General features: G+C 32.7%; 1 protein-coding gene across 4 annotated transcripts in view; it reads right to left on the minus strand.

The window, feature by feature from the left end:
• Positions 1–6,898: 6,898 nt before the first annotated feature.
• The window catches only part of LOC107443487 (cytochrome P450 2J2), a 43,720-nt gene continuing 37,880 nt past the window's right edge, over positions 6,899–12,738 (minus strand). The window contains exons 4-6 of one of the 4 annotated variants that reach the window (XM_043050099.2): positions 12,458–12,657; positions 11,126–11,530; positions 6,899–7,191 (exon numbers count right to left, since the gene is read on the minus strand). In XM_043050099.2, the coding sequence (XP_042906033.1) occupies positions 11,151–11,530; positions 12,458–12,657 (580 nt within the window). In that variant the 3' untranslated portion in view covers positions 6,899–7,191; positions 11,126–11,150. Of the gene's footprint in view, positions 7,192–10,970; positions 11,531–12,457; positions 12,658–12,738 lie in introns of those variants that run through there. The other 3 variants (XM_043050102.2, XM_043050100.2, XM_043050098.2) reach the window with 3 other exon arrangements.

Genomic DNA, 12,738 nt, shown 5'->3' on the forward strand with positions numbered 1-12,738 from the left:
ATTTTTTTAGTTGATTATTTAGTTTTTTTATCAGCATAAAATGCATGAAGGTATTGATTTCCAGTAAAATATTTTTGTATCTCAAATTTAAAGGAATTTATCCATAATGTCTATTTCTCTTATTTTACTCTGTTATCATTGCGCATTTGATTTTTTTTTCTCTTCATTAAGAGTTTCAAACTAAAAGAGTTGTTTCTTTATTATAACGTAATTTTCCAATATTACCTCATTACGCTGCATTTTAAGATAAGCTTATTTGAATAGGTGTGTCTGAACTTATTTACCGCTTAACAATTATTATTTTTTTTTTGTTGTTGATGTAAATTACATTTGTTTACTATAAATTAACGTTGAAGAGATTCGTTAACTGATTTGGATTTTAACGATCATCTTCTTGCATAATGTGATGCATGCACAAATTGTATTTAATACATCAGCTTGCATGGTAAGGGAAAATATTAAATAACGGTTCACCAAATTTGTAATTATTTATGTTCACTTATAGATCTTAATACAATGAGGAATCATACGAGATCTTTCATACTATTTAATAATTTTTGGACGTAGGAAATGAGGTTACAAGCGTAATCAAACGGAATTCCTTATAGTAATCAAATTAAAAGTAAACAACTAAAACTTACGTAGAAAAAACTATTTTATGCTAAAAGACAGCATTTCTAATTAAGCAATTATCGAGGATGATGAGCAGTAGCTTTAAGCCACATATTATCATAACAATAACCGAAGAAACTCCAAATTCCAATGATTAAAAAGCTTTGTAATCTTCTTAATGTCATTTTGAATGATAAAATTTAAAACGTGAACGAAATCGGGCAAATAGTTCAATAGCTAATAGAAGTATAAGAGCATGTTTTAAAAAATGTATTGCTCATGAATTATTCAATCGATTCAATTTTATAATTTTTATAATCATGATATATTTTCAAAGTATGTAAAAATTACTTCACGCGTTAATTCAATATACAATGATTAAACTATATAATTGCTAAAAGATATTTTTTTGTCGAATTATGTTTGGAGGAAAGAGTCTCATAATTGTGTGCAAACATTTTTTGACTCACGAAAATTGCGATCGGTCTTTAAAATCTGAATACTGAATAAAAAGACTGCTCACACGGAGGGATTATAATAAAAATAGAGATATGCCGGGTACACAGCCATATTTCAATTCCCGGAACTCATTACTGGTTTTTAGCCTGAAGATCCCATCGACCCATTTTCCAGTGCTGGGTAACATTCATTTATGTTCGACACTATCCGATTCAAATTTTAAGTAATGTTGAAACTATTCATGAAAGTAATTGCAGTTTTGGAAATTCAAAAGTTCCATAAGGTATTACTGAAGCTGAAATAACTGGCTTTGGGCTCGATATATTTTACTTTTGCGCAGAATTTTGTTGAAGAAGTGTCCACTTAGGAGAGGGAGATGCAAACTCAAAATCTAATTTCTGAAAACTTATACTAAATTAATATAATAGTTAAATAAAAACAAAATTATAAATAAGAAATGACATTGATATTTTCTACAATCAGCAAATAAATACAACAATATGTTTGAATTATTTGGGTTTGTTGGCTTAGCATTTCATATACATACTCGCCATTGATAAAAATACAGAGAAATGAAAACTATCCACCTTTCATGACCAGCTTGATCACCATACAAAATAATCGTGCATATTATGAATGCAACAGTACAACTGTATTTAAATATTCTAGGTAATTCTTCAACCCCTCCTTCAATCCTTGCATCTCAATTAGTTTTAAACAGCATATTAACCACATGTTTTTCACAGTCTAGCTGTAGTTCACGGCATTGTCCGTATGGAAATACTTGGAATATAATTTTAACCATTTATAATGCGGATTAAAAAAAAATTCCTGCTAAACTATGATAGTGTGTGATATTAACATTTCTGTTTTATTTTATTTTATTATTTTTTTAATTTTTTTTTTAATAAACAAGAAACATAATTCTTGCTAATAAAACCAAATTATGCAGAATTTAAGCTATTTTATGGGTAAATTTTTTAACTTCACACGATATGGTAACAGTTTACCGGAAGTTGCAGCTTTCAAAATTAAAGTTCTTATTTCCACACATTTCGCAAAAAATACATAAATAAAAAGTACATTCAGCCAAATAACTGGATTTTATGTCACGCTTTGAGATATACAGTCAATATCTTTGCTTTCTAGTGCGTCCGATGCCTCAGCGCTCCTGGGTGGCCGCACATTTTTGCCCATAAACAGAGAGTCTGAACCAACCACACCCCTAAATAGACAAGCATATGATGCCTGCCCATACCGTAACGTCTGGGAAATACCAATCACTATTGTAGCGCACTTCTCTTTCCCCGCTAACTGGTAGTCAGAATAACTTTTCATGGGTGAATTTTCATCTCTCTCTCCGTGTATATATATATGTAATACAAAAGTTATAAAAATGCTTTTGTATTAATAAAAGCATTAAAACTTTTNATATATATGTGTGTGTGTGTGTGTGTGTGTGTGTGTGTGTATGATACTTACGTTATGTCACTCTCAGCGATATCAATTCAGCGACTAAGGCAAAATTCAATGATAGGAAAATTGAAATCAAACACCAAATACCTGAAATCAGTATCAATAGAACTCTCACCAACACACTAACAAGACTCCGGACAGGACACTTTAGGTGGATGAAGATTCATGGTGATGGAACGAGGACTTACTGCCTCTGCAAAAATTGTCCAGACATAGAGCTAACCCCCATGCATCTTTTCAACTGACCCGCTATACTGGCGCAATTGCAGCAAGTGACAATCCGTGGGTGGACTTATGTGAAGAAAATTGCCTTCAAATTGCAGATGTTGTATATAGGACCTTTTGATCACATGTAAAATTATTTTCTGTCCGTGTCACGACACCAACCAAGTTATGAATCGCGTGAGGGGCAATGCCGTGCGTAATGTGGGATAAGTTTTCTATCTTATTGCAATACTCATGCTGACAACTAAGATGAAGTGTCCCGAACTCATACTTACTGTGATTTGTGTAACACGACAGGTTGCTGGAAAGATTTTAAATTATTTATTAATATACAATACATAGAGAATTTTGACAATATCGCGGACATCTTTTTACTGAGAAAAGAAGAATGGTCAAAACTATGCGAATATGGTATAATTTACCGCGTTTCTGGCTCTATAGGAGCACAAAGCAGCTCAGTAATTTTTATCGATGAGCTTAGGTAATTATTTTGGTAAAAACAATAAAATATGGTTTTATAAAATTTTACAATTGTGCTAAAACTTGGCAATTTTTACAATGTGATATCTCAAAGCACGACATTAAAATCATTTATTTAGTTAAATTGACTTTTCATTTATGCATCGTTTGCGAAATATGTAGTAATAAGAACTATAATTTTGAAAACTACTACTTCCGGTAAACTGTTACCATACTCTATGACCGGAAAAAAAAATTACCAATGAAATGGCTTAAATACCGTACAATTTGGTTTTCTTAGCACGAATTATGTTTTTTTTTTCTCATTTTTTTTTTCTTAAACAGAAATGTCAGTACCATATGGCATGGTAATTTTACCGGAATGTTCGTTACTCCGTGTTGAAAATGGTTAAAATTATATTCTAAGCATTTCCATCCGGTCAAGGCCGTGAGCAACAGCTAGACGGCGAAAAACATGTGGTTAATATGCTGTTTAAAACTAATTAAGAATAGTTTTTTCTATTTAAGTTGAAGTCCTTCCCTTTAAATTCACCTTCCTCGATGATGGCTTTGCTAGAAATGTTTTTGTTTTTTTGTTTTTTTAGCATAGAATTGTTTTTTCTATTAAAATTGAAGCCATTCCCGTTAAATTCACCTTCCTCGATGATTGCTTTGCTAAAAATGTTTTTTTTTTTTTTTTTTTTTTTTTTTTTTTTTTTTAAAGCATCGAATAGTTTTTTCTACGAAAGTTGAAGTTATTCACTTTAAATTTGTTTACTATAAAGAATTCTGTTTGATAACGCTTGTCCATTTCCTGCGTCCAAAAATGTTTCAGTCAAATTCGGGTAGCAGTCTCGTATGATTCTATTTCCTCTATTATTATATTAACCTATATAATTACAAATTTAGTGAATGCACATGAATGAATAATATTTTCCTTTATCATACTTGCTGATATATTACATACAATTCGTGCATGCATCACATTGCGCATGAAGCTGTTAAAATCTAAATCATTTAAGGAATCTCTTTAACGGTAATTTATAATAGCAAATGTAATTTACACCAAAAAATAATAATTGTTAAATTAATAAGTTTAGACACCTATTCAAATAAGCTTGTCCTAAAATGCAGCGTAATGAGGTAATATTGGAAAATTACGTTATAATAAAGAAACAACTCTTTTAGTTTGAAACTCTTAATGAAGAGAAAAAAAAATCAAATGCGCAATGATAACAGAGTAAAATAAGAGAAATAGACATTATGGATAAATTCCTTTAAATTTGAGATACAAAAATATTTTACTGGAAATCAATACCTTCATGCATTTTATGCTGATAAAAAAACTAAATAATCAACTAAAAAAATCTGTAAATTAATATTCGAAAACTGGACACTACCCTGTGATTTTACGATCAGTAAAAATGTATCGATAAAAATGGAAAACTGCGACACCATCATTAGATTTTTATATACATAGTTACAAATATCGGAAATTCATGATGTATTATTCTGAATAATTTTTTACGCGGAATTATCTTTCGATAAATTAGTTTTTAAATAAATATATGTNATTTTACGATCAGTAAAAATGTATCGATAAAAATGGAAAACTGCGACACCATCATTAGATTTTTATATATATAGTTACAAATATCGGAAATTCATGATGTATTATTCTGAAAAATTCTTTACGCGGAATTATCTTTCGATAAATTAGTTTTTAAATAAATATATGTCAAATGTTTTAGATTCCTTTAAATAGTTTTAGAGACAACGAAAGAAGTAGAATTTAACCAACGGAGTACAAACCCTCGACCGCTGTACTGAAATTTTTAAAACTGTAGTCCTTCTCCTGGAAGTTTAAGTTTGTATTTCCATGTAAGAACAAACTTAAAAAGTTTTTAGTAACTTCATAGGATGTTAAAAAGAAATCACAAATTTCTTTTCAAAAAAAATTATTTTTCAAACTGATATAAAAACTTTATTGATACTGTTTATAAAAACAATTTTTAGAGCATGATGAAGGTGAACTTACAGTTTTTTTTATCTGTCACCTTCCTTACTTAGGCATTATGGATCCCGTTTCTGGTCTGAAAGTCTTATTTAAACATTCTATCTCCTTTTCGAAAATATTCTAAATAAAATTGCTGTCACATAAATTGAAAGCTTTGAAATCAGTTCGATAATCATTTACAAACATGCTAATTTATCGTTAGACATTTTTTATGAACAGATATTTGTATATTCGTACGAATTATATTCCACTTTTCAGACTCACACTTGTTTCTTCTAATACATGTTTCATTCAAAATACAAGGTAAGTCAAAATGAATGTCTCAATTTCATAGCTACACTACGCAGCATGTAATAAATGTATTCAAATACAGTGCATGCAGAGGTAATAAAAGCAATATACTCGTTCACAAATGTTCGGAATACGCTCCTTTTGTTATACGGGGTACATTAAGTCTTAAAAGTAGTTCCTGTCTAACTCTGTGCAGCATATCTGTATCGATGCTAGCCATAGCAGGTTTTATGGGGGATTTCAAATAAGTTATGATCGCTGGACCTAGAAGCACATATACTCGATTTTTTATGAACTCTCCCAGGGGAAAATCACATGGGGTGATATCTGTGGCTAGTGGTAGCCAAGGCAAGAGTGCATTGTGAACTGTAAATACTGATAATTAAGGTTGCTTCGCTCTTCAGTAGGAGAATGAGATGGTGCAATCTATTTATGGGAGAGTTATTGATACGAAAATAAACGTTACAACTTAAATATTTGTACCTTGTTTATAAAAAAAATGGATGTCGCATTTTACTATATTGATGAGCATAATGTATTTTACATGACGCTATATACTTATCAAAATTCTTCGATAAGTAGTTTGTACTAAAAGGATGCGCACATTCGGCTCTTTGCAAATCACATCAGCATTTGGTAATGCACTACGTGAAATGGAATTTTTTTCAATATTTCTTTACAACTTTCTGGATATTTTCAAGCTTGCAACAATCAATTTATGTGCTTTTAGGCGGATAAGAAAATGAATTTATGAAATTCTAATTAGATGAAGAACAGACTGAATTTTCTTACACACCATTCACACGAGGACATAAAGCTGGCTCATGAGAGCCGTCTTTTGACGTCACAAGCTTGAAAAAGCCTACTCTAATTTACCCATTCCTAAAGTTAAGAATTATTCCTTGTGAGGATAGGCGAAAAATAACCATTGATGCAAAAGCCAATCATCACTCGTCTGAATTCCTTTCTGAATCGGAGTTGTCTTTTCGTTTGACTCTGCTTGCTTCAAGTAGAACTAGAAAAACTTAATGTAAAAAAAAAAATCTTTTTGTGCTGCTTTTTTGACATTACGCGCCCAATATTAGGCCTCGTGTGTTTGGGGTGTTATATCACATCCAATAAACTTAGAATAAGGCCATAAACAATAAGGTCATTCTGGGCTTACTAGAAACTGCTCAGAAACTGAACTAAAAACTAATGAGAAATGAATGATATATTTTATTATTAGCCTAAAGTTATGTGGGCTCATTCCAATAAGCCTAAATATTCAGGCAGTGCAAAAATACGGGGGAGTTTTCAATCAGCGCATTGAACGGCAAAATTTCAGCGACTATTTTCTAAGATTATTCAACGAGTATGTGATGTACAAACCAAAAATTTTTATTTATAATTGAGTTCTTCATCAGATATAAAGATTCTAGAAGCAGATTCATGTTGATAAAGATGTAAAAACTCAGAGCAAATGCTCCATTCTGTGTTGCAGCTTCGTTATTACTTCCTGGGCGTGACGCATATTTTGAGCTTTCGAGACGTCACTACTTCAAAATATGTCTTTGGCTCTTGATACGATATTTTGAAGTTTTTGATTATGGCTGCCAAATACACGAACGTTTGCATCAGAACAAAGCCTTCACCGAGGCACACTCTTTTACCTGGAATGGAAACAAGTATATTAATTTTATACACACAAAATCTCAGTCGATCAGAAAAACAATATAAGAAAAATGGAGAAAAGTACAGTTTGCTGGAGCTTAGGTTTGAATAAACTTATTTTTTCTAAGTTGCGTATTTATGTATAAAGGTCGTCAACAAATGGCGCTACTAAGTAGCTATCCACAAATGATGTCAAAGCGCGAGGAGGGTTGAGAGGAGTAACAATTTGTGTCGTTAGGGAGGGAAATGGTAACAAAGGCTTTACAATATACATTTAGGTTATAATAAATGTATTTAAAATCAGCATACTTTTATATTATTTATTTCAGTTTTTTTTCAGTCAAAAAAGCTCACATACAGTCATTATTTTTGTTGTGTTCCCACCAAACATTAAAACACATAGTAGAAGTTCAAAAAAATAAAATTCGGAACATGATCAATAATGCTTTGCTGTGATTCTCAGCTGCAAGAATATGTTTATTTAATCGAGTGTAGCATGTGACAAGGGGGAGTAGAGGTTGTGACATTTTTTTGTAACGAAGAAGAGGAGGAAATAACAAAAATTGGAAAAATGTTATATCATTTATGGATGGTTGACTGAATGTAAACAATGGCTTCCTGAAACCGGAAGAAATTTAGAAAACTTCCGGTGTATCCCCCCGCTTATGGTATGCGTGCGAGGCGATGTGTGAACAGGTTTCATATTCTAGGAAGTTTCATTATTTTTATTTGTGTTTAAATTTAAACGTCATTTTACCATTCAAAAGAGTTTTCAGTAATTTATAAATTCTAACAGGTCGAGAGCTTGAAACAAATACAGCAAAATTAATATCACAGCATAAATAAAGTGAAAGGTTAGTTATGTTCTGAGTGTTAGAACTCATTTGGCTACATTTGTGTAATATAGCACCAATTGCTTTTTTTTGGGTAGTATCATATCACGCTTGCAGAGTGGTTCGAAATCATTTGTTGTTTGTTTCGTTTCAAGTAAGATTAAAAGAACATCTTATGTTGAAAGCCCTAAAAGCATAATAATATTGGATGGTGCGTTTTTTCAAGCTTAAACGTAAACTTCAGTCGCAAGTAGTAACCCGGAGGTTTTACGACGAATTTGCGACTACTAGCGCCATCTGCGATAAGCTTTGCATGGTAAACCATCCATGGACTGCGTCTAGCTAGGAAAAACTACCATTTTTTTTTACATTGCTGCTCTTCAAAAACTTTTCCATTGATTACAGTTTTTTCCGTGTTTGTATGGAATTTGACGAAAAAATTCATTACAGTGTCCATACTAAAGCCATTGCAAAAAGAATTGAACAAAAGATATCCAAGAAACTTCTGTACCCATATCTGGTCAAAATCAAATGAGAAATTGATATGAGGATAAGAGTGAGATGCTTTTGCTTAGATTATAGTAATTTGTGAATGGAGCAATTAACATAGGATATCCCAATGACTTCTGAGCATATGTCTGGACAAAGTCCAATGANGCGATCCAGTCGACAACCCGCTGCCCATCGATGCTGTTTTGAGAAAAATACTGCAACACGTTTTGAATACCGTTGTCACGAATGAAAAGCTGAAAGGATGCATCGTGAAACCTCGCAACGCTTACAACCACCAAGATGAAGCGTCTTCCTGTGGAGTTTACATCGTCTTTTATGCTCGACAATACCTCTCTCATCGACGCCTTTTCCTGGACAAGAATTTTCAAGAAGCGGATGAACGGAAGCAAATTTACGAATTCGTTGTGAACAGTGTCTTTAATTGTATAATTTTTTGTTATCAATTACATTTTATTTCCTATGACTTTTCAAACTTTACCTTTGTATAGAATAGTTCCCTTTCCAAACTCTAACTTTGTTTAGATAGTTTACACTGGTGCACTTTAACCGGTTATCTTTTCACCAATGGTTTCACAAATTTTCTTATGGCATGTATTGTTTTGATAAATCACAATTCAAAATTTAAATCTTCGAGTTAGCTTCGATACCTGTTTTCTCCGAGCTGAGCTCGGTCACCCGCTGGTAGTATATAATATGACAGTGGTTATATTATAAACAATGTGGTTATAATGTAACCAATTAGGTCTATAGCCTTTAAAATTATATGAAATACTTCAATAAAAATCCATACCACATTTTATCTTTCTCATCTAATTTTTTTATTTGTAATGCTAAATATTAGATTTTGAGAGCAAAAACACACATTAGAATAGGAGTGGAAAAGTTTCACTAAAAAGCGAAATTTTATAAAATAGTTGTAATGTGGATGGTAGAATTATATATATTTATCTCATATATCAATAACTTATTACTGTTACTTACAATTCAAAGACTGTTTTTTTTCAGGTATGATATAGTAATTTTCTAGTTCTTTTTTTTTATTTATTAATTTTTTTTTAATTGCCACTTTCCCTAATTGACTACTAACTGATTTTTAGAGATAAAATAAAATTCCCTGACAATTCCAGGTTTTCCCTGTTCTCCCTGACCTGTGAGAGTCCTGTTTGCTGATCCACGGTTGCAAATTTGCTTTGTATAAATAGTAAAATTATATTTGTTTTCAACCCCTTCCTTCTCGCTCCCGTGAAAATGACGGGATGAAGTCTCGCTCCCATGAAAATGACGGGATGAGGTCTCACTCCCGTGAAAATGACGGGATGAGGTTTCGCCCTCTATTTCTCGCTCCCGTGATATTTCCAGGCCGGAGTGTTCAGTAGTAACGCGCCAATAGGAGTAAAACTAATTCATTTCTTTTGCCCGGAAAACATTTTATTTCTCATTTCACACACCTGATGGCAGTACCAGGAAATTTTTAAGGCAATTTCAGATAATTAGTTTATTTTAAACTAGATGTCAGCTCTAATAAAATACGTTTACTTGTGAAGGAAGAAAAAAATTGGCACTTTTATGACCGTTTTCGTGAAAATTAACCAATCGTTAAGGGGATAAAAATAGATCCCAGCTTCATGTACAAACCTTGCTAAAGCTTTTTACTCGTTTGATTTTGGTATTTCGCTAAATAAGGTAGTAGCGCTTGGTTTTAGTGAAAGTATGGTTGAATGGTTATTTTCTTATTTATGTAATAGATCTTTATATGTGTATTTTAGGAATGCTATTTCTATAAAGTTTACCTATAGTTCCGGCGTAGCTCTGGGCTCAAAACTTGAACCTCTGCTCTTCATTTCATTTATTAATAATCTCTGTTGCGTTTTTGAAACATTTGAGTTTTTATTTTTTGAAGATTATCTTTTATATTCTTTTAGAAAATCAATTATATTACTTTGATCCGTTTGACATCCGATCTTTAATAATTTAATTTTCAAAGCTTATGGTAAACTCAGTTTTATAAATCAGTAAAACTAAAAACTCACAAATGAACAAATCTAAAGAATTCAATATTTTACTTTTTCCGTCCTACATTGAAATATTGCTGTAGTAATTGTATCATTACTTTAATAATAAAAAGCAATCTATCGAAAGAGTTTAAAATTATTTTTTACGCTTTCTATAATGCAAATCAAATAAGTAATATCTCTTGTTTCTACATTGCAAAGTATTTTTGATTAGTGAATGTTTTTTCTTTAAAACAAAAATAAAATACTTTTACTTTATAATATACTTATCGCGAAGAAACGGTTCCCAGTAAACATTGAAGTCAAACATCACTGGATGCGGTCAGCAAGCGGGTGGGTGACCACTTTGATTAACCTGCATATGGTCGAGGTTGCGCAGACCTCGTTGAAGTTTTCGGCCGTAAAGTGCTCCACTTCGAAGGTTGTCGGGCTGCCAAAGCAGAATAGCCACCCCCTCTGCAGAGGATCAAAATTGCGATGGCATGTCTTCGGATCATCCTTGGGGAGGCTTCCCAATCCGTCGCCAATAGTTCATTGTGCAGCTCTAGTGAGAAGTAAATAAAGTACCTACCTACCTAAACCTTACTTCATTCGGAAAAATTATATCTCATAGTTAATTACGATAAGAAATAAGTACGATAATACGATCCTGGTATTCGAGTGGTCAGTGTACGAAAAAAGAATTATCTTGGTTTTAATGACGTTTTTGAGCTTACTCGTGCATTCAAGACTTGGAAAAAGAGGAACGAAATTAGCCAATCGCTGAGCCTCGAGAAGGAATGCGTTGAAGTATCTGAGTTTGCTTTTATCAGCCATGGTTGGATTCCTGTCCTCTCCACACACCTCCACCAGTTCCTTGTAGATCTTCTCCTGCTCCTCGGGGTGGTCCAACAGTGCCATGAGCATGAATGTCACAAAAGTTGCAACATTCACAACTCCATCTCCAACGAACTGTAAGAGATTGCTCACCAAAGTTTCGTCTAGACAAAGTTTCGTCTAGAAATCAACAGATCATTTTAATTATTAAATAAAAATTGTATTCAATGCAAATACTAAAAGAATCGAAGCACACATTTGAGAAACAAATAATAACAGAGAATTTTTGTTTGTTAGCTCTGTTGTCACAAACATTTAAAAAGAATTGGTACACCTCCGTAATAACATAAAAAATATGATTATTTCATTGGCTACTATATATATATATATATATATATATATATATATATATGTATGCTACGGTGAATGTCCGAAATATTTGTTATNTCTGCAAATAAACGAAATAATAAAAAGCATAAATGCTTGAATGTGCTGTATTCCGTTCAGCTCCAAGTTCTACACTGTCTAGACAGAAGTATCCGTACTCCCACTGGTACAGACTACTGAAAGTCCGAGGGTGGACCCTTTTTTGCATCTATCACAGCCTGCTCATGTCTAGGGAAGCAGGTTTTTGAATGGTGGATACAGAAATTTACTTCCAGCTGAAATGAGTGACCGGTAGTGAATATGGTTCATTTGAATGACTACGTGGGACTTGCAGTGGGAACATTTAGAGAGCAAATCTATTTCTTCAAATCCTAGCTACGTAAGTCTCGATTTTCGATTGGAGCAGTTACTTTACTGGAAGAGAAACGGTGGTCTATCCCAAAATTTTGCTGAAGAGTTAGAAAAGCAGCTTTGTTCAGAATGTCTACATTCATCTCAGACTTCATATTTCCGATCACAGAAGTGGGACCGAAGTCAAACCATGAAAAACACTCCCACAATGTGATGCAGGTTCACTTTTTTTGCTTTTGTCCCGACAATTTTGACCAAATTGTATACACCACAGATGTTAATTATATATTTTTACACGGGAGATATGCATTTTCCTTTCAAAAACAATGTTATCGGAGTTCTAAAATCGTTACCTGTGAAGTATTGATACGTTTTGTCTCCTTTAGATTTTCTCAAATTTTTCTCGTGGATGTATGCGTCGATGATGTCCCGAATGTTATCTTCATCGTATGTCCGTCGGTGGTCATCAATCATTTTTTGAAATCTACTCTTCACCTTGCTGTGGAGTTTCATCGCCTCTTTGTAGAAATGCAGGTACGGTGCGATAAAGTACCTGAAAACGAATTCGTAGAAATGAAACACCGTTAAGAGCCTTCTTCTTTCACAATCTTGAATTTTAGGTAAAATTTTGTAA

Source organism: Parasteatoda tepidariorum, chromosome 3, assembly GCF_043381705.1.
Source record: "Parasteatoda tepidariorum isolate YZ-2023 chromosome 3, CAS_Ptep_4.0, whole genome shotgun sequence".
Lineage (NCBI taxonomy): Eukaryota > Metazoa > Arthropoda > Arachnida > Araneae > Theridiidae > Parasteatoda > Parasteatoda tepidariorum.